The sequence below is a fragment of the Lepisma saccharinum genome, chromosome 9 (assembly GCF_977018435.1).
Source record: "Lepisma saccharinum chromosome 9, izLepSacc3.1, whole genome shotgun sequence".
Lineage (NCBI taxonomy): Eukaryota > Metazoa > Arthropoda > Insecta > Zygentoma > Lepismatidae > Lepisma > Lepisma saccharinum.
Window position 1 is genome coordinate 61710812 of NC_139237.1, and position 23648 is coordinate 61734459.

At 35.7% G+C, this 23648-nt stretch overlaps 1 protein-coding gene across 16 annotated transcripts in view; it reads left to right on the forward strand.

Moving 5' to 3' along the window:
* The window catches only part of Rbp6 (RNA-binding protein 6), a 1060856-nt gene that overhangs the window by 963923 nt on the left and 73285 nt on the right, over window positions 1-23648 (forward strand). For all 16 annotated transcript variants that reach the window (XM_083128271.1, XM_083128266.1, XM_083128274.1 and 13 more), the window contains 3 exons: window positions 6001-6085; window positions 13881-13913; window positions 16082-16165. In XM_083128271.1, coding sequence (XP_082984397.1) covers window positions 6001-6085; window positions 13881-13913; window positions 16082-16165 — 202 coding nt within the window. The remainder of the gene's footprint in view (window positions 1-6000; window positions 6086-13880; window positions 13914-16081; window positions 16166-23648) is intronic.

Consider the following 23648-nt stretch of genomic DNA (forward strand, 5'->3'; position numbering starts at 1 on the left):
GAAAGAAGAAAGCAGGGCTTCAAGGGGGTAACAATGGTTTTCTTCAAAGGGGTGGCTCCTCTCTGGGGAATAGAACTATTCATTTTCTCTGTCTTCGTCTCTCTCTCATGCGGTCGTTATCGTCTTATTATTTCATTTTTCGCCCTGTGCGGACCGAATTTCTTATACCCTTCCTCTCTTCGTCGATTCCTCCGTAGTCTTTCATCTCCCTTCCCGCATCATTCATCTCTCTCTGTTTTCATCAGGTTGTCTCACTCCCTCTCTCTTTCGTGTGAAATTTTCGTCGGGTGTTTTGTAAAACGCGGACAAAGACATTCAACCTAGTATCATCCTAATTCTTCCTTTCTATATTTCGCGCATCTTCAACTCGTGATATCTTGCAGGGAAAGATAGATATACAGGGTGTCACGGACCACGGAAACGTATAGAGAACATAAAAACAAACAACATTTCTCAATAACATTTTTTCTCCTTGGTGCATCATTTCGGCGCTACGGTCGTTCAAAAAAGCCCGTTTTGCCGCCTGAATGCTGGCAACCACACGCAACATTTGATTGCATTTGTGACGTCATATCCCGTCGTGAAGCGATGCGTTCCAGAGTTGATACGAACTCTCATATTCTGTGAAAAAGCCACAATCAGCCACATTATGTACCGTGTTCTTTAACCTAACAGGAAGTAAACAAACGATACGAAAAATGGTAGAAAGAAAATAGAACGCAAGTGGTCATATCGAATTTTGTCTCAGCTTACATGTCAAATATTTGCAAATCTAGTTACCAAGTTGGCATCTACAATTTAGTCTATCCACTTCGTCCTTCTGATACTAGTTGTCTGTGACACACTGAACAGATGGCAAAATAGAAATGAAAGAACTCAAAATTCCAATGGTAAACAACACATAATACTATAATGTATATTCAGGGCATTATGAGGCAAGTGCCAAAATGGTTGAAAAAACAGGGATATACTGTAAGTAGTAGTAATACACGCTCTCCGACGACTGTGTTTATCTATGCACTGGATACACATGTAATAGTTTGCAACTGTGAACAGGGCAGTACTATATACGCTACTGATTCATTACGTGTTTTAGCCGTAATGTAACAACGTGAACATCGGATACTTCTGTTATCAGCCCAAACGTACCACAAGGCATCTGGATACAAATCATGGGCGGTTATTCCATGGAATGAAGCGAATGAGTCATTCCCTTACAAAGTAGAAGTATTAACTGTGTTTCTGTGGTCAATTTATTTTTAGTTTCATTGAAACTATTCTTATGTAGTCGTATAGGTGTGTTTCACCTACGTCACAAACTGTTGCATTGTGGGATCGAGCGGGCGGGAGATTTCAACCTTGTTTACGTGGTACTCTGTGCAGTTTTTGGTTGTTTAACAGAAACTCGCGTTTATCCTCGAATTTTTCGATAAAGAACAGAAGGTGCGCTTCACGGCACGGGACTCGACATAATTGTTGATCAGAAGATACCGCGTCGTTTGATTGGCGAAAGTAAATCGTGCCAACATTAATGAACAAAGCAAATATTACAGTGCGTGCAGTGAACATTTCCTCTCAGGTAAGTTCATATGCCACCTTTCTCTGTGACTTTTAGTACAAATCGATCGAACTCGTGTGTTTAATCATACTTGCAACAGGGTTTCCTTGTTTTTTGGTAGAAAGGTGCTACTTCCGATAAGTTTGATGATAGACATGATAATCTTCAAAGTTTAATTTATTTTTATAATTTTACGTTTGTACTTGATTATTTATTATATTTCGTTCGTTAATACAAACTGTTATTAATTGTCATTCGATCCATGAGAAGAGGTGCCGCTAGTAGGCTTTGCGTACTGTAAGAAAAAAAACACTGCTATCAAAGTATCCCAAATTGATTGATTGCTTTGGTTTATTTTACCTTGCTTTTATGCCAGTTTTGGCTAATCGTGAATACGAGGCTAAATAAAGCGAATCTCGCAAAGACCCATGTCCAGGCCGGGATTCGACCCCGGGACCCCTCGCGCTGTGTTAACCACTCTCCCACTGAGGCCGGTATATCCCAAATTGTTAAAGCAAGGAGTGAAATGACTGTTTTCGAGCACCTCAACATTTTACATTACAGCGCTACAGAGACGACAATGGCGGAGCTTTGGAATTTACAGTTAATCTTTACTGGATGTAAAAGTTCCAAGCAGAGTCCTAACCACTAGTAAATACAAAAACAAATTGATTCCAGGTAGCTGGGTGAAGTAAATAAACACACGTGAACTGCAGTTGGCCAAAGTTTTAGGCCCCTTTTCATATGGATCTACACCGCAAAACTTCGCTTTTTCTCCATATCTTTCTGCCGACTGCGCAAAGAGTTTGAACATATGAAAAATTACCGCTATTTCCAGATGCCACGACATTGTCATTAATACTTTTATGCAATGTTACCAACATTTTACACAGTACTAACAAACGTACAGTTGGCGCAGGTGTAACGAACGCTACGTGGTAGGTATTTCCTTGCAGACGACAAACAACTTGGCCGCGAACATGGCGGCGCTGTGAATCCTGACGTCACATGAAACCCACCTATATCTACTTGTAAGGGAAGGGCTATTGTAAAAACCGCGAGACTTGTGTCCTCGTCGTAGCAGACGACCGTCAGTGTCCGTGTCGCTCACCCACAGCAAAGGGAAGGGAGCATTCGGCATTCTTCGTAGATCTTCGGCGTAGGGAACGCATGACCGCCACTCATACCAGTCTCAGTTTTTCTCGAACTAAATCCGCCTAAAATAAATTATTTCGCAACATTTTTTCTTCATTTACAGCGAATTTTGTATTGTCAGTTATCCCAGTAAATTTCATGTGCGTAATTTCTGGAATTTGTATGAAAAACATGGGTTTAAAAATCACACTTAACAGTTGACCAAATCAGTGCGGTTCAATTGACTCGAAGGAAATGAATCCACAGAACTCATTCCGGGTCTTGCGGCAGCTAGCAAATGGTGCGTGGAGAGAGTAGGTGGGTGCTGGAAACACTCTTCGTCCAGGGCTTGAGATCAAGAAATTATGAAGAGAAGAGAAGGGTTATTTCTGGTGGTATATCAATGTCCGATTCAAACTCTACCTGGTATAATAGAGGAAAAAAGTGTTCGACATTTTAATCCAAACTAATGTGGAATAATAGGTGGTTGCAGAAGAGCATTAAAACTCTACTGTTGGTTTTGGGTCCAATTTTCAAATGAGTTCTGCTGCTAAGCCCACTTCATGCGTAGACAAGCTAATCGGGGCTGGACCTACAGTTTAAAGTTGGATCCGAACCTCTATGTTCCTCCACCGGGTATCGAACTCTGTATCCCTTCATTTCAAGGCGACAACGTTACCACTCTACCATCCGGGATGACTTATTTTCAAATGAAAAGGGTGTGTGGAGCAGTTTAGGTGTCGATTATATGAACAATTTACTTAAACATCACAGCGTCATCGGCAAACTCAAATCCACGCTGAAATTCTCCTGACAACATTTGCAGAGAATAAACTTGCAAAAAGATCAACAGCCCCAACTGGAGATAATGAATCAAAAAAATAAATTAAAGTTTTTAGAATTAGTTCATAAAAAGAACGCAAATTTTCTTTCTGAAGACATTTTCTATTCTTGGAAATTAAGTTGTGATCAACATTTGACATGGCTCGTCACGGAAGTGTCTCTTATTCTTCAGATTAATATATCTCGATGGGAGTACAAAAACCTTTGTTTTACTTGAAGAAAGCTTTTTTGAATTGTTTAAGTTAAGTTGGTTTAAACAATTCCCGTGTCTAGTGCTTGAGCTGAACGATCTTGTCATCATTTCACCGAATTTACAGTTAATGTAGAAATACTAGGGGTGTGCGGGACAGAATTTTTCGGGTCGGGACGGGAAATTTTTTTAAATCCCGACGTTCGGGACTGGAAATGTTCGAAATTTCTCGAAGCTCTGGAAATCTTGAATTCTACACGTCATTTTCAATTTAAGTGATTATTTTTGCATTTCTGGACTAAAAACTAACAATTTCCGATAAGTTCCAGAAACTTACAATACAGAAAACGTCGAGAATATAACGACTTTTTAAAATGACCATTCGATATTTCCCGACTTTTCGGGATCCCGCATACCCGTAAGAAATACCCAAGGACAGTAATTGAGAGCTGCTAAAACTGAAATGAAAATGCAGAAGAGGAATTCTACAATCTCGTGATAGAAGAATTCATAAAGCAGGCGTTAATAATAATAATATTAATAATAATAATTCTTTTTAAAATTTCTTACGATATGAGCTTCCCTTGCTGTAAAAGTCACGGACCGCCTCTGCTGTAGATATTTCCTTGCAACGAGATTTGCAAATATTTGACATGTAGCTGGGCGTAAACAGCCACACGTGAGCTGTAAATCCAATAAAATGTATTGTTGTTGATATTTGACATGTAGACCGAGACAAAATCCGATAATGACACTTCATTTTGAATACATTTTTACCATTTCTGATATCGTTGGTTCACTTCCCCCTTCCCCTGAGATGACTGCTGCTGATCTTCTGGTTGGTAGGCTATGGTGTTCGGTCTACTGGACGCTTTTCTCGATTCGTTTTACACCTAATCATGTGGTTGGTAGTTTGTCAATTTTCACAAAATTTGTGTGTTCCTTGCAACCCTGCCGTGCGCTGTTTCGCCGCAGGAAATGACGTCACAGATACGATCAAATGTTGTGTTGGGTTGCCAGCATTCAGGCGGCAAAACGGTCTTTTTTGAACGGCTGTAGCGTCGAATCGACGCACCAACGAGAAAAATGTTACTGAGAAACGTTTGTTTTGATGTCCTCTATACGAATCTGTGGTCCTTTGTCGCCATTAAAATGATACCCTGTATATTCATCTTTTTTCATGTTTCCAGTTAGGGTATGGTATAAGAGGACAAATGATCATAATTCATAAATAGTTGTCACCGGTGAACATGCTTATGTCACATTATCTCTGTTAATTCTTGAAGCTAACCTATCACCGCTATCTCGGCTTGTTTATCATTGATTTCATTGAATGACTATAGTACTCAACTCGCACATTAGAATTGAAGTGTGAGGAAATGCGTTATGGCAGCTGGTTGTAAAATGCTGCGTTTGTCCTTATGTGTGCTGAGTGTATCTTTACAGCCACAGCTTTTAACCATGGTAAAGAGATTTTATCTTCAGAGACAATATAGCTTTAGTTGTTGTCAGTTGCGGTAATTGGGTACCAAAACGGGGTGGGGTAGTTCCAACGACAGGTTACTTTCTCTTGGGAGACAAGGCTTAACATTAAGTAAAAGGGGAGGGGGGACAACTGTCCCCTTCGCCTCCATAATTGCCGTCACTGGTTGTTGTTAGTACTTTATGACAATATTACTCTTAGCTATTGATTTATGAAGTTCTTAACTTTTATTATTCTTGTATTAAGGTCCTGTCCTTGTTTTAGTTAAGAGGCTTATCCGTGTATTTGGTGGCGGGCACAAATAACCTATGTGCTGACGTGCCCATAATGTTAGAATCAATCAATCGATTGTACAGCGAAAGCTTATTTTATCCTAGGTGAGATTTATTCAAGTGGAAGTGATCAAACTGAAGGGGAGCAGTGAGATGTCGAAATACAACATTTTTTCAATAGGAATCTGAGGGATCAGAAATTATTCTGAGTCGACACAGGTCTCTGATTTACTGATTACAATGTATTTTTCTTCTTTCGCTTTGATTTCTGTTAGTTAGAGTAGCTTTTGTGTCACTTTTCGCTAATCGCGACGATGAATAGGGCAGAGGCGGCGATTGAGTTCCAAAACTGGGGGAAAGACCGTTTATTTCCCTTTGTTGATAAGTATGGGGACAAGTACCCTCTCTCGCCCTCCCAAATCGCCGCCACTGAGTATGAGTAATGAAGCTATGTTGAAAGATGTGTTATTTTCAGTTATTTCTTCTTCCATACTAATTCCATTGTTTTCTTCTCCCACAGGTTGAGTGCAAGAAAGCACAACCCAAGGAAGTAATGTTGCCTGCAAACCTAGCAAAAACACGGGCTGCCGGTCGAGGAGCTTATGGTGAGTTACTTATGCTCAATGCTGGGATCCCCGCAATTACGGCGTACCGCTACTCCCCATACACCATCCCTAGCAGCGTAGGGGTGGGCCTGGGAGCGGTACCTGCCGCAGCCGCTACTGTGCCAACCAGCGTTGGGGTGGGCCTCGGCGGTGTGGTGGGTGGGCTAAGTCCTTCTCCCATTGCATCGAGCCTGGGACTTTCCTCGGTCTACGGATCCATGTATGGTATGGACTTGGCAGGAGCAGTGCAAGCAGGGGGTGCCGCGGGACACACATTGGGGGGCCAGGGACCCGCTTCCACCTGCAAGAGGGCCCTGGCAGTGGCTGCCATGGTCCCAGCTTCAGCAACCCTAACGGCGAGACCTCCTACATTGACCTACAGCATGAGCGACCTGATGGGAGTGCAAGGTCTCGATCTTTCCATGTATCCCATACCTGTTGGTCTCTGACCCATTGTGTCCCTCCCTAGACCCCAGCAATAACATTTGTCGGTTGTTGAAGCTGGGACCAGGAGCTTTGGAGAGGCAGATCGTGTAGAATGTATCCCTGCTTTCTGATGACAGCGCCCCCCTGCAGTGCGATGTTGTATACTCATTTGGATGTTATCCTTACGTCTACTTATACATTTTTCATGACCGCGTGTCAGAAATGTCAAAGTATTGGCCACTGTACTGATTGTTGTCCGTCATTCCTGTTTTGTAATTGTCCAAAAATCTCGATCCTACTTTGTAAGTGTCCTATACTCTGAGTGAGATGGATTGGAGAAAGAGGTTGAACACACTTAGTATTATATTCTTCAGCGAGCTGTCTTTCAGTGTGATAGTGTCTGTACTAGGATTTTCTCTGCTATATACTCAATGTGTGAGAAATCTATATGGGCATAAAACTTTGCTGTTCCTTTTCATCAACATTCATCTGTAGGTTTCCTTGCGATAGGACCATCGGATAACGGCTCTCACTTATCGCACAGGCCTCTAGCAACTTTGCCTTCTGATGTCAGCCAGGAATCCTTTAATTGTTAGGATAAATGCCTTCGTTGTTAGGTTTGGATCTCTTGCTTGGCATAAATAATACATTTGCAGTGTATTTATGCTAAGGGCACTAAACCTAACAGACCTGACCTAACCAAACAACGAAGGCATTCTCACGTCAGAACGCGAAGGTTGCTAGAGGCTTGGGCGATAAGTGAGACCCATCAGATAACTCACTGCTTGCAGCTGTGGTTCAAACTTAGCCTGACGCTGTTGTCAGTCGTTTAACCATATAGAGAGCAGACATACCAAGGAAATTACTTTCGAATATTTTCAGACACATGCCTTTTCAGTATTAGTATCTCTTCAATTTTAGTTGTTCATATTTATCTCAGTTCCTACAGGGTAACCCGACTGAACTCTTCCAAAAATCAATATTTGCAATATGCATAAGCAAAATTCAATACATTTCTCGTAGTAGAACGAACACACACAATTCGTTCCCAAACAAGTGAGAACATGTAGTAAACTAGCTGCTGTGACGTTAGATTTATCATTGTAGTAAATGATCAGCTCGTGCAAAAATAGTTTTCAATCGACTTTTCAATACGACAAACTAAGAGCCTCTGCAAAGTTACCATTTTCAGTACAATTGCGATTGTGATATCTTAGGATCTGCTGTAAAACAACAAGTTACCAATTAATAATCAACATTAAAAGATTCTTTACCAGTATTTTGCCAACCCTTGTTTATGTAGGGGCTGCTTTAAAAATTATTAATAGTAGCGATAATTCGTCGTAAATGGAGCTACGGTTTACCTTTTCTGAAGTGTCTTTTCTATGGGAAACTGTCCATTACTCCTTTATAAATTTTGTTAACCCTGCAGAAAAGTTGATCAAACTCGTCTTATACAACATGTTGGTAGAAATTCATCATTGCTTTTACTTTACTTCATTTACTTTCGCGGAGGTTTCGATTAGATCCATATTTTAAGATTTGTTCCACAAACTTTTGTGGTGTAAGAAGCTGCGTTTAGCACATTCGCTGGTGAAGAAAGTATATCTCTTTAAATGTGGGTTCTTGTTAATATTTGATTTCCTTTCATAAGTATAGTATTTTTGGCATTTATGAAATTCACTTGTCTGTTACATTTGTAAATATTTTTCCAAGCACTCTTCTCGGTACTATTGCCAATCGTTCACTTCGAATCGTTTTCAAAGAGACATGCCTACTAGTTGTATGTTTGCAAAGAGATTATTAGCTCCATACTTTGACAATGCCCAAGTATTTGCATACAGAATTTCTTACTGATGCCCGACAGAATAATATTTTATTTATGTGTATTTTTATCAGTATTACTATATACCTTTAAAAAATGTATTTAATGACATGTTCCTCAAATATCGGTCCGCATACTTAATGTTTTGTGTGTTTGGTAACATATTTTCGCTACCATGCGAAACATTGGCCACCTTGCCATTCATCATATTTTATTTACTCTGCAAATCCATTTGCCTAAAGTTAGGATTTGTTACGTCGCAAGTACGTATAATAATAATTTTATTATTATTATTTTATGCAAGGAATTACTTTTTCACACCTCTAATGGATCATTAAATGTGTAAGTTGTTTTCAATGATTCGTTACAAACATAACATGTAAACAAACTAATTTATTTTCCATTATGGAGGAGTTTTATTTTTTCTGAAAGATGAAAGCAGCGACTCTTGCCTTACTTTTAAATAATTCATTCACACAAACATTTTCTATGTAATGCTTGGTTGTACATTACACAGCAAAGGAATATTGGATAGGGCTTTGGGTTATGCCTAAGATATGAACGTGTATAAGTGGACTCCCAAGTTCTCACCATTTTGCCAGTAGTACTTTTCTATGAAAGAGAAACAACATATTTTAAAACTAATATACATAGTTTGTTGCAAACCAGTTGAAATCAGCTTGTTCCTAGTTCATTATAATAACAACGATTTTATATCGAATGGTTTTCATTAGAATACATCAGATTTTTTTTCAGCGAAAGAGCTTAAATCAATTCCTTAGGCTGAAGGTTTAGCATTTTCTTGACTGTTGAATGCAATAATCTTATTTTTTGAATCTTATTTGACGCTGCCCTCCAGTACATTTACACATAGTTCTTCGTTGTTAGTGTGTAGTACAGCTTGCAGCATGAACATCTGCCAGAAGAGCACCATAAAGCATCATGCCATTGTTCTGGTTTTCTTCTTGAAGTTCTCGAATGTTTGGAAAGTTGTTTACGGTTAAAGAGAAAAGCTGGATTTTTGTGTGGTGTTTGCCTTACCATATGTCGAGGGGAATGGAAAAGTGTGTAGCCATTGATGGAGGCTAAAGGGACAAACTGTGATGATAGTTGATTAGCCTGAGTACTTAGGTAGAAATTTCTCTACAATTCTTATATTTTTCACAATGAAACGCGATAGGTGAAAATGAGATTTTTCTATTTTGGTGAAGTTGGATACAATAATGGTAGAACTAACTTAGAAATACCTTACGTCAACAAAAACGACTGCCACTCTCTGTTTAGCGCCTGCAATGGTGGGCGATGGTTTAGTAATTTATACCTCGCTTTCTCAGAGGTACTAAGTTCAAACGTTGTCTTAGGTAGACTAGTGGGATTACAGTTATCCGCCCAATCTCATTAAGATCGACATCAGCTGGAAATATAGAAGAAACACTGCTGGGAAAGGCATGCTTCTTGTGTGGTAGCTTTGGTTAGATTTAAGTCATGGGAAGTGATATCAGTATTCATGCTGACCAAGCATGTACCGAAGTAGAAGTTGGAAAATTTGGAGGCATTTTATTTCTGCGAGGACCAAATCTGCTTGCACTGTTCCGCTAGTTGTCCTTATATAGAAAATAAGAATGTATTTCATGTGAAATATATATATATACTCATACATATTGTGCTTAATATAAACTGTTCTCTTGAAGCATATCAAAATGAATGTTGCCTCATGTAAATGTCATCGTATCCATGTAGCGGTAGCAACAATAATTTATTTATAAATATATCTATATGCATATATTTACTCCGCAAGAGATTTTGTTTAACGAAAATAAATTACTTGTAGTCAGGGCGTTGCATATTCCATAATTTCAGTTAGCAATAACGCCCTTGCATGAATCTTGTGGCAAGATATTGAATCAATAATCGAAAGAAATAATGATAATGTATGTTCAATGATGTGTGTTCAATGTTATTATTTATGTGACCATTATAATCTAATTTCTTCTGTTACTTGTTGCAGGTTTTAAAACAAACCATAAAAATTAAACATCTATAAATGTGTCTAAATCAAATGTTCACTATATGCTTAAATTACAAATTAAATAGTGGTCAGGAATAAACTGTAATCGTATCGAAAATTTCAAGCAAGGTCACCTACAGAATTACTTTGGAGTATCTTGTTTGAAGTTAGTTCTTTGCCGAAAGGCGTAATTTCACTGGCGAACTGGCTGAACAGCAAGTTTCTTTTCCATGTCTTGATTTTTAAAAAAATCGTATCTGTTCTTATTTCGGAAACGAAAAAATACCAAAGTTGACGAGGGAATCATAAACTTTCAAATTCTAAAAAAATATATATATATATATTTTTTGTGGTGTTCTCACAGTTTTAATATTTTCGATCCTAGTATCATTAATAAATTTCACGAAATATTTTAGTATTATATGCAAACTCGTTTGTGAAATTATCCTGTATTTGCTTCTCTCATAGTTCAGAATGAGACGTTGCGATCGAAATTTCAAGAGTCAGTTCCGTTTTTTTCTTCTTTCAATTACTCCTGTATAGTATCATTTATTTATGTACATTCTTTACACAACTATCAAGCTATCCGATACTATGAAACAACCGTAATTAAATTCTGTTAGGATAAGACTTTTAATAGTTCTCCAGAATAAGACACTTTGGTGGCATGGAATATACGTACAGTAAATGCTTGATGTCTTTGGAGTCTGTAGTTGCAATACGAGAAACTATATATGCATCAGAATACATACTTTCAACACTGTTATTCTTCGAAGTAATCCAATGTGTAGGAGGGAACGTAATTTCATATTTCTGTAGCATGTCTGCATGAGCTAATTTTTCATTATTCGGAACTAGTTGGATAAGGAAAGGAACCATGAAATAATGCACCATCCCTGAAGTTATACAGAAAAGATGAAATCAAATTTATTATTTCTCTGTATTTGTGATAATACTGTAGACGTTTTAGAAAATTTAACATTAAGAATATGAATAATAATATACTTTATGTAATCCTAACACCGCACACACACAATTTGATGCTGATAAATTATGTTCTGTCTTCTGGAGTGCATTTATGTGCTTCACTTCTACACACATTCATCGTTTACCAAGTGTCACATCAATATACAATAAAAATTTGCACAGCTTCAATATTGTACAATATATTTCTCATGAAATTTTTCAGTATACAATAAATTTAGACCTTGATTATACTGTTTGTGCTATAGAGAAGGGAATTATGTATTTAATTGGGAATGCTGTCTCTGTCATTCGTGCTGAAACATTCCACAATATGCAAACCTATTTCAATTAGGTCCTGTCACATTCTAACTATTGTGCTGAGAGTTGCAGAAGACCCTGTTAGACAATATGCTGTTTTTTTAATGTGAGAGAACACAATATTTATGGTTCTGCATAGTATGTATGCAGGCTATGTGCACATTTTCAGAACTAACATGTTGTGTGTATTGAAAGATGCATAACTTAGAAGCAAAAACATACTAAACAAGTAAGAAATAATCATAAGCATGATTATACCTTACATATGACGTATTTCTGTATAATCATCACAGTTTATTCCTGATTCTCTTTTCTTAAAAACAAAAGAAAGTGGTAATATAATACTATAACATACTTGTCTGTACTCGGGAAGAAATATAAATAAGGGAAGCAGCTTTCATGAAATTTCATAATTTATCCATTGTTGTATTACAATGTCGTGTTTATATTGGATGTAATCCAGAAGCAAGAATAGTTTGTGTTAATCCTATAGGAGATGAAGCTATATGGAGACATATCTCAGCTTTCAACGAAGACGAAGAAGACATATTTTTTTCAAAAGAATACTTTTTTTTTGTTAACTTCTACTTTCAAAAATAACTATAATATATATATATACAGTTTCTGTTTGTCGAAAACAGAACAGTAGCATATCCTGTGTCAGGAAAGGAGAGAATTAATCTCAAGTGTAGTGTTATATTAGGTTTATTAATGCGTATATACAAATCTTTTTATATTTATATACAAAGTATATACATATATATATTTGCCGACTAGGTAGGTTGGTAGAACTAGTTGAATATGCTTCTATTAGCATGGTCTTTCAATTTGTGGAAGAACCGTTCTGTACTTATGAAGGCTGTCAGAATCTATGCAAAAGTTAGAGAGTTTATTAGTCTTTCTAGTTGATCCTTTTTTACTTAGTGAGATAGCTTTTTACATACCAAAGAGAGTGAAATCTATTTATTTTGTATATTTTTGTCTTACATTACCTTTTTGATCATGTATTAATGTAGTTCACTCCAGTTTGTCTTCTTCGTGGGTGATGGAGGTTTTCCTGGAATTGTATTTCGAATAACCATTTTAACATTATACTGTGTACATACATATATACTTATTCATTAATATTTATCGTTAGCAGTGTGTAGAGAGCAGTATTTTCTAACCATTGTTGTTTTTTCCCCGGTCTTCAAACTGTTGTTGACGTAAGTTACTATTGTAAGATATGTAAAAAAAAAAATAATGCAATAAGATAGAGAAGTTTTGATTGTGAAATGATAACAAGGCTTTAAGCTTTGATTTAAGTTGTGCCAACACAAATGGACTTAGTGGATGCAGCTTGTTTGAAAATAACACCTCTGGACTGTGTGGAAATACGTATACATGTTATTTTATCTATTAGACAAACAGTAATTGTGATAGATGAAAGTAGTAATACATGCTGTGTAGTACGAAAGAATTTAAAAGGTTGGTGCGGGACTTGTAAAACTTGTCTGTTTTCTAAAAAAATAAATACAATTTTAAAAATCTATAATACTTTGTTGTCTTTATGTGCGTAGAATAGATTGAGTAGAGTAGTAGGTAGAGAAGTAGATGTTGTAGTTATTCCAGTAGTGTTCCTGCCTTTTCAGAAAAATCCAGGTTTACTTTACATTTCGTCCACTTAACTTTTTTTAATGCAGTTTAAACTGATTCATTTCTTTCAGGAAAGTGCTTCATATCTAACATTTCTTTTTTCTGAGTGACCTCCTTTTTCCATTACATATTTTATTACATATAAATACATATATGTCCTGTCTTCTAATAATTTGTTTTTACTTAGAATTGCTTCTTACACTTCGCTTCGGACAGACTTCAGCATAGCAGAATTTCTTGTGAATTCATGATTTCTATGTTTAATGATCGAATGAAATATCTCAGACTGAATCTTTCCATTTTTTTTCATCCGTGAGAAGGAAACGCAACTGTTTTCATCACATGAAAGCAGGTGAATTATGAAATTTCATGGATGACGATACTCTTCTTATCGTGGGTGTATTAGTTAACTTTTGACCAGGAAATTACGCCATATTTCGTGGAAGTTTTAAATTCATTATCTCTAAAATTAAAAGTTCAGAATGTATACACATAAAGAAGTCTCGCACTTGTTCAAAATTGTATTTTAGCAGCACATGAAACAATCGAAATTAATGTAGCTGATGTCTTTCTTCATATCATATTGAATAATTCTCTTCTTTCTTCCGAATTTCTAGATTTTATGTGGTCACTTGGTGCATTGCCAGATGGTGAGTATGTCACGTTCTTTACTTTTGAACCAATGCTTTAGATACTATTTTTTATACGTTGATATGTGTTCAGTACATACTAGTAATGCATGGATTGTTTTCATTTAAATTTTATTCGTAAATTTAGATTGTATAACGTTTATTTTATTATCATTACGGGAAAATTTATTATGTGTTTAAAGGTGAGGGTTTTTCAACGTACATGTTAATAATTACAACTTGACCAATAACTTTCTAGGCTATTCCAGAAAAAGAAAGATAAACGAAATAGGCTGTTCGGTTTCCATTAAGATATTAAATGTATGATATTAAAATTTAACGTGTAGGGGAAAGTGGGGTAAGACAAGGTAGCTAACACTCGAAGGCTTGCTGGAGCTAAACTATTCGACCTAGAGTTTGCCAGATTTAAGTAAAATATTCATTGTTTAACTGAGTACACTATATATCATTCCTGAAAATCATAGTTGCACTACTTTTTTTATCAATGAATGTTTTCTGAAAAAAGGCAAGTCTATGGGAAAATAGAAAAACGAGATTTTCAGTGGAAACTAGCAAAAAAAAAAATATTTTACACCTATGACAATTTGGTTTATGCCTTAGCTGAACAATTCAAGAATATTAGTTACAGAAATCACAAGTAAAGTAGTTGTCTTCTTCCTCCGCTCCACTGCAGCTTTCGTGGGCTCAGCCAAGACACTTTCCAGATTGGATCCACCCTTCTCCTTGTTCTGAGTTAGAAAATACATCATTACAAAAAACATAATGATGGGTAGTGCCCGGTTTTGCCCCGCTCGGCGTACCCGGTCTTGCCCCGAGTGCAGAGGTTATAAAAGCGAAACAGAACCACGCTACTATTGGACTAAATCCGTATTGTTTGTTAGGGTCTCGTAAATCCTTAGTAAACATATAATAAGCTGGACTAAAGAGTGTTTTATAACTGTAATGACTATTAAATAAGGATGGTTTAAAAACAAAAGAACATTAGAGAGATGACATCGTAAAACAAACTCACCTACACAGACGCCGTGAATTCAACAGCAACAACACGCCAATATGGCCGCTGCATCTTCTCGACTAGTGGAGTGTAGTTCACAATCTTTCCGCTAGAGGATAACTAATGACGACAGAACCAAGGTACCCGGTTTCACCCCACTACCCGATCTTACCCCACCTTCCCCTACGTCAATATCTGGATGCTCCAGTTTTCAAGTTTGACTAAACATTTTCAACCTATGTAGAATATATTACAAGCACGCGTTTACTTTGATAAAAAAAAACAACAACATCTAATCGACTCCTTGCAAGATATGTGATCCAGTGCTCCCAAGCTCATTTAAAAGGTTTTATTTTTACTTATCTTCGTATTACACAATGATCAACACTTGAAACTGTCTTGTACACGATATGAAAATATTCAGGATCTAAAATTGTACACCTATATCATATTGAAATTATTGAATAACATAATTTCTGTCCGGTTTCTCTTAATTCCAAGGATATGGATAGAATCGTAAAAAAATTGAACTGGACAAGGAAGCAATAAATTGGTTTTCAATAGAAGTTGCTGACACTCGTCGTAACACACAATAACTGAATGTAAATTAACGGGAGGATTTCTCCAGGATTGTCGTGACAAATAATAAAGATAATATAGGTTATAATATCGTTAATATAGGTTTCAGAGTTCGTAACCTGCTTTGCAATTTAGAAAATATATAGAAAAGCTTAAGTTGTTTTAATTATTCTTAGGTTTGTCGTCGATTTTGATGCATGTGTAGTATGTATGATTTATATTTTAAGTATCAATGTACTGTGATTATTAGTGTTCTGTATTAGATTTTTCAAAATGAATATGTAATAATTGTTTCAAAGTTACAGCAGATACAGTAATATAGTACATTTCACAAGGAAATGTTCAGTAGTTTCGTATGTTTGTGCAGATGAATTTTTGCAGACTCTGTCACAGCAATACTGAACATGCAATTTTTGTATTTGGTGTTGCAAGTAATTGTTAAAAGAAAAGATTGATAATAATCCTACCAACAAATGGGTTGGAATTTTGGTCAAGTTAAGTTTACATGTTAAACAATTAAGAAAACATAATGAAATTCGTGTTTATTTGACTAATACTTTCTTTTCTTTTATTTCCCCGTCGTCTGGAACCATAGGTTTTCCAGCTGCCGCTTATGCAGCTTATGCCGCAGGCCGGGGGTATTCAGGATACCCCAGCTTCGGACTTCCATATCCTACAGGTAATTTGGCCAGCTTGCAACAAATGTTTATTCCGTACCCGCTTGACCATCTCAGTATATACAATATGCATGCCATGCCTCTGTGAATTGTGGAGACTTTGAGGATCAGAAAATAACACATCACTAACATAACACGACCTTCGCAACCTCTTCCTCCCGGTAGGCGTTCCAGTTAGGTTCCAGTTTCCTTCCAGCTATCGTACATTAGACATATAACTGCTTATGGAAAAAAGATACTCTATTATTATCCTCGTTAGTTTATGGAACTGTACTAATCTTGATTATAATCAAACAAATGATGTCGATGTAGTACCACCACTTGTAATAATTAGGGTCTGTAAGTGGCTTTTCACTTTCCATTGTACTTGTTGTTAATGTTGTCGTTAACATTTGATGAGGGTCTGTTGGGCTACCAATTTGTCCAATTCACTTCTGGCAGATGATATTGCACACCTTCGAGTTTTTATTACCTGATATATGGTGCTTTATTCTACATACAAAGAATAATAGCTTTGTGGTTCACATAATAATGTGTCTGCAGAGAAAAGTGTATATTTCTTTTCTTTTTACTCTATTGAATTCTAATTCACAGTGTATTAGTTCTGTCCGAGTTCAAAATTCCTTCTACCTAATTTCGGTTCATAGAAACAGTATCTGCGTCAATCAGCTCGCAGCAGTGAATGATATTGAAATAATCACAGTTTATTTACATTCGGAGCTGAGTATTATTAGGCACAGTCACAGACAATTCTAGGTTGTAATGATCGCACTGACTATCAGTTTAATTGCTACAACCCAGAAGTGTCCCATAAGTACATTGCGCATGATATAGACCTGGGCCAGTATTTAATCCAGTTTTTCTTGAAGCCTCTGATCCATTTCAATAATACTAATGGGTTACCTAAGTGATTTGAGGTGTTTGAATTGGTTTGAGAAATGGTCAGTGCTCTATTCAGCTACCAGACAAGGGAAAAAAATCCTATTCATAATGTGAATATGATTTTTCAAACTGAAAATAATTTATTGGAAAGTAGATGATGCCTTAGAAAGTCATGACAAATGGATGAATACCTAAAAAAAAGAGTTACGAATTTTTGTCATCAACACTTCAATGAACATTATTAATTTCTTCACGCAGACACTATATGAACAGTTAATCTTAATTGCAGTTATGTTTGTTGGGGCATATTCCTAAAATGAATATCACCAACACTTGTGTATGGGGCAACAAATTCTCTGTTCTGGTTCGTGCTGGAGTGAACCCTCGACTCCTGCAATACAATTTGGAAATTGCTTGTTCAAGGTGATAGGTTTGTGAGAATTTGTTTAAGCTACAGTATCCCAAATACCCCGCTCAAAGGTGTGCACGTTATCTACCATGGTGAAATATGGCGCCCGTTCCATGTGGATCGAAGTGTGAGAGTTGAATGCGAAGTGTCTTCTTCCGATTTCAATTACTTTTTTCAGGTCTGTGCATCTATTCACACTTGCATTTACGTTTGTCCACAGCGCATCCTCATTCGTCCTTGTCGACGAGTCACTAAGCTTCGGCTACAACGCTTTTTAAGAGATGTTTAAAACATTTGTATATTTTTTGGTGTCCTGCCTATATTTTCTCCCGCTCGACGAACGGGATTTCGTCCACTACGAAGGGAGAGGGGGAAAGATTTTTTGTACCCTCGAATTGGGCTGAGTACTTGGTATGGTGCTCATTCGATCGTTTCGTCGTCTCCCCCTCCCTGCATTTTATCTGAACTGGCTTCAGATGTCCTCAATTGAATTCCTTCCATCATTGTAATTTTGTGCAAGGCGTATTTGTTTTGTCCTATATGTTGTTACTCGGTTTTTGCACAATGATGCTGTATTTTTGATTTTTTTAAATGTGGAAATAAATTAAAGATTTTTAAAACACTTTTAATACTCCGTGAGAAATGTGAATATGTTTCTAAGTCTGCTATGCTTTTTTAAACAAGTTATTCTTTCAACGAATGACTACATAATATTTTTGCACATATTGTTCTCGGTACAATAATATCACGCGATATTTACTTTCAATTAACGTGTACATGTACATATAATACACACACATATATATCTATATACAAAATACGTAATATTTATTTGTTTCTGTAACGCTATGAATAGTTTTGGGGTATTGATACGTATCGAGAATAAGTGATATTGATTGTGAATTTTTTTCATTTTATGTTGGTTCGAAGTTTGTATGCTTGCTTGAATGGTTGAATGCAAATGTGCAATCTTGTGAATATATGTAGTAGCTGTTCCGTTGTATCTTTCCATCACCTATAATCAATTAACTAGCAAATCCCTCATTGACACCAAGCTGTAACATCAGTAAAAGGAATTGCAATATTATTTCTAACAGATTTCGCGTACATCTTGGAGATTAGACATAAATGTTAATGTATAAGTTGTTGACGTAGAAAAACAAATTGTAGCATGACATTATGTGTAAAAGTAACACAATAACATCCCCCATGCTATGTACAAATTAAAAATTATAGTACATGTGTTATACATGCTACGACCCCTGTGTTCAAAGAATGAACACTTATTTATACGTGTTAGTTATACATGTCTTAGATAACTTCGCGTGTAGCAAGGAACTTTAAAATATTAAATAGTAGCGTAGACCTGCATGCTTTCATACTTAGTGATGTACATCAAAATGCAAATAAACAACAGTACTCGTATAGGTCTTCACAGCAAATAGATGGCATGTAGCCCGTGAAGATAATAATTTAGATGGTAGTGTACAAGAAGGAATTAACATATACTTCATTCGAATGGGAGATATTATTGAGCCAATAATTGTTACAGTTTTCTTTTTTTTTTTTTAAGAAAGAAGCTCCTGATTTTGTATTTTCTATTTTTTTTCTTTCTCAGGTATGGTGGGGGTTTTGCCTGATAACAGGTTACTTCTTGGTGAATATGTTAATGTGAATCTCGTGGGACATTCGTGAAAAGTGACTGGGAAGTGTACACTCTCTTTCGTCTCATATTCTAAAGACAAATATTTACACATGTGCAGGAAGCAACTTTCCTAAAAAAAATCGTGAAATACAAAAATAAGAGCAAATTTGTAATATTCCAAAGGACGGTGATATACTAGTCATTATGAGTTATCTCTGTCAGTATTACATTATATCTGTACTATTCCATTGAACGAGTCACCGGGCAATGAAAATTCTGAGGGAATTTACTGACGAGCTGAAGATTATACTCTTAAGTGAAAGAGGTTCCAAAATGTGCCATATTTTATGTCCATTCAGATTGGCCTTGCAAATCATGTATCCAGTTTTTCACCCTTTCACCTTCCCTCCATAATCTCGATGGTGCTACTTTTGTATTTATTTGTGCAACTTTTCCATTTGTTTATTTATTTGCTTATTTTTTATCTGTAAGTGTAAATTGTAGCATATGAGACATATAGGAGTAATAATTTAAGTTCGAATATAGCTCTTTTTAGCTTTCATTTTATGTACTGTACTTGTTATATGATCTGCATAGATGGTATAGGCCAAGTTTGATTTTCTTGTATATGCTTAGTTCTAGATATAAGCTATATAGTGTCTCATGCAAGACAAACATATTTTCCTTTTGTTTTCTTTATATAAGTAGGCTGCTTTCTCCGTAGCTGCATAATAATCTTTTCTTTATTATCCGGGGTACATATACACACAGTTTATTGTGAAATTATCAATCAATTGATCACAGAAAATTTATTGCGCCTTCAAAGGTGATTTCCTCTATATGTGCGTTTCAAACAGAAAATGGCATTTTCACCATTCATATCAGTCTTCCTTGACTCTCCATTCCAATTGTATTTGTGTACAATATTATTCCCTGCTTCATTGTATCATTCGTTGTTCGTGTGGTCCTTGTTTAATGCATTTCAAAGTAAATTCACAACTGATTCCTTCCTGATTCCCACTTCACAGAAGCATGGCTGTTAACGGTGCAATTATTTTAAGATAAGTAAATTTTAATTAACGGTACGAAGGAGGTCCACTCTAAGGCTGAGAGAACCATGCTTGGCAATGTTTTAGTATGCATATATTTATTTGTTTCCAAATAAGGCTATAATATCTGGAAGTTCAATGAGTATTGAAAGCAATGCTCATAGAAGAATATGATTTTAAGGTTTGTGATCGTGGTAGCAGGTTGATATTACTCTGAGATATTTCATGACCTGGGTATTTTGCTACTCTACGGGGTGAACATGAAGGAGAATATTTTTTTAATCATTGCGTACATTCCCAAAGACCACATATACTTTCAGTTAAATTTCCTGTGAAATAAAGCGTTAATTGTATTTTCCTGCGTCATGCTTACAACGAATCTTAAAGTCTCAAGGGTAAATCAACGAGCTTACAAACAGGTCGCATTCAGTAGAATCTATGATGTAAAATTTAACACTTAAAAGTCATGCTGATCTAAAGAAATTATCCTTGAAAATGTAGCAGTGTAAGAATGACGTATGTAAGTGTACACATGATACGCTTAAGTGATTCCTTTGGTCGTCAACAAGAATCAAGTATACCAAAGTACGTTCAAACTACTTTTGAAACTTTGTTACATCCAATTCTATTTGCTTGTGATTTTGTAAAACTATGCAATGTCATACCATCAGCAAATGTAAGCTTTGATATAAAACCAAAAGAAACCATTTCAAGTCTTGGAAGCCGGCGTGTGAGTGTCTGTACATAGGTGTTTTTCTCTTGTGCATAAATTAAGTTTATGTCTTTAATGTTATGAAGGGTTTATTGAAGTTTTAATGCAGAGGCATGTGTATATATTGTTTATTTGAGAAAGGAGTTGATTATGGACTGAATTTTACTGGTGTGTACAAGATGAAATACGGTGCAATAAAAGTTGAAAAAAGAAACTGGCAGCATTTTTGGAAATAGCATATCTTTTTAACTTGTAGTTGTAAATTATAAAGCACATTGCCTTGCTATGTCCACCCAGAACATGCTCTCTAGTTTCTCTTGCTCAAAATATTTAATTTATCTAAAACAATTATTTTAAATTTGAAGATATTGCTTGAAATTGATACCTTGCATTTATCAGAAAATTTACCGAAAATGTTCTAACTATACGCGACAATACTTACGGAGAGTTTTTGACTTTTCAGCTTCCTTTTGTTTTGTTCACTATAAAATTATTCCTATCACTTACTTCACGTATGCCTTTTCTCCTATTCTATGCTGTTATAGCATATATTTCTCTCATTCCAAATACATAAATAATGTTCAAGCGAATTCGGTAAAAATAGTTTTAGTTTCACCCACATGCCGAGAATGTGGAGAATTTTCTTTATCGTTTAAAAACACTCTGGTCGAATCCATGCAAAGTAATCTGTATTTACAAACGCAAAAAAGCAGGCAGTTATGCAGACATAAAGTAGAATGAAAAATATTGTGTAGGTGCAAAAAGAAGTGAGATTTCGTTAATCATACTAGATAAAATAAGGAAGCATGTTTTGCACGGTAGCAACCATGGAACCCATCCAGTAATCTGTGTTGCACTTAGAAGTCAGGGTGTGCGTGTATGTAAATTTATATACATTAAAATTACTACAACTTAGACTTTAGATTTCATGTAAATAGAAATGTTACTATTGTAAACATTCATAACCTGTATCTAACCCACCTAATCAATTTTCAAGGAAGTTTCTTACGCAGGATATTTGTATACATTGTATCCAATCCTATTTCATGAACTTCATCTTAATAACATTAGAGGTGTAGATTAACATTAAAAATACTAAAGATTAAGGACAGTAGGGTTTAGAAACTACTTAGGTAGTTGCTACGAAATAGTTTGTGTTACTTTTTAGTATAGCTATGTTGTATTCTCTCTTCTAAACATATGTATTTATTCTAGTGTATAGATGTAGTTCTGTCGTACGTAATTTAACTTTTAAGAATTTGGGTATAAATCTATAGCATTTTCCACTAACTATAAATTATTAGAATATAGCAATCCCTGTGTTACTACGTATGAAAATAGTTTTCCTTTCTCTAAACATTATATGACACCCATTAAAGTTTATTTCCATTTGTCTAATTGACTTGATTGATAGATTGACTTGGTGTTTTAAGTCCACTTTATGCACAGTAAGGCTAATCGGGACTGGACCTACAGTTTAAAGTGGGATCCGAACCACTATGTGCCTCCACCGGGTATCGAACCCGGGATCCATTTGTCTAAGTCTTAAAATTCCATACAAATCATTTTTCATTCAATTTAAGATGCAACATTGAATTATTTCTGGAATGATATGAAATTAATTTCATAAACGTACTGAAAGATTTTTAGTTAATTTTAAAATTGCGCCATTCTTTTTTTTAATGTCCGAATTGTAATAGTTAGAAATTACAATGTTAGTATTTCAATTTGATTGGATCTTGTTTTGCAAATATAATTAAACTAATAATATTCAGACACGTTCTGGAAGATGCTATTCGTTCATTTATATAGTTTGTTCTTAGCTTTCCGTATTTGTGACTAATATTTTGTATTAAGCTCTTTTATTTGTTGATATATATATCTTCGGAGCATTTACCTACTGATGCTTTGCGCAAAGGAATACCGAAATAATAGCAGTGTTAAAATTACCACAATATTTCTTCGTCTTTCTGATAAAAAAAATAGTTTCTTATATCCTTTCTTGCATTCTAACTAATCTTAAAAACTCTTTATGACGCTTTATTGTTAGCCGTTTCCATAAATTGACATTTATAAACAGAACTTGTTTATGTATAAAGTTACACATACCTTCAATTGTTTTAACATCCTAAATTATCATCGAACACTGAGTTTGCGCTAAAATAATTTGCAAATTGTACGCTGCTATCGTAGATTCGAATATGTTGATAATTACTTTCTAAGTAGCTCTCTGCAGTCTTCGATATCCTCCTCAATATGTTTTAACCATACATCCTCTCCTTGAGAGCCTTAGGGTATATGTTGTGGTAATATACTAGATAAACTTAATATAGTTAGAACTTGTGTAGTTTACATAGTTACTAGCAGAAGAGATGTTTGCCTAATAAATGATCCACAATTACGTCTGCTGCCTGCTATACTATAAAACAGTTCAAGAGTTTAAATGAAAGGAATTTGGTTATTGTTTAGAATACATGTTCAACTCTTCTTTCATGAAGTTTTATTTTTGTGTACAGAATTCTATGAATTACGGAATGTGGCAACACATGAAAGTGTACCAACATATCTATAATCTTGAATAATTTATGTATAACTTTGTGAAACTTAAGAACTTGTGTTAATGATTCATTTTACTTCAAGGTGTAAAGATTAACCTTTGCAAGGCGCATGTCCATTTTTTTAAGTGGCATCTAACTGCGATTACGGTTTGAGCAGTGAGCATATTGCGAATGTTTCAGTTTTAATTGTCGGAGTGAACGTCCTTCTATGGTACTGGAAGTATATTGTT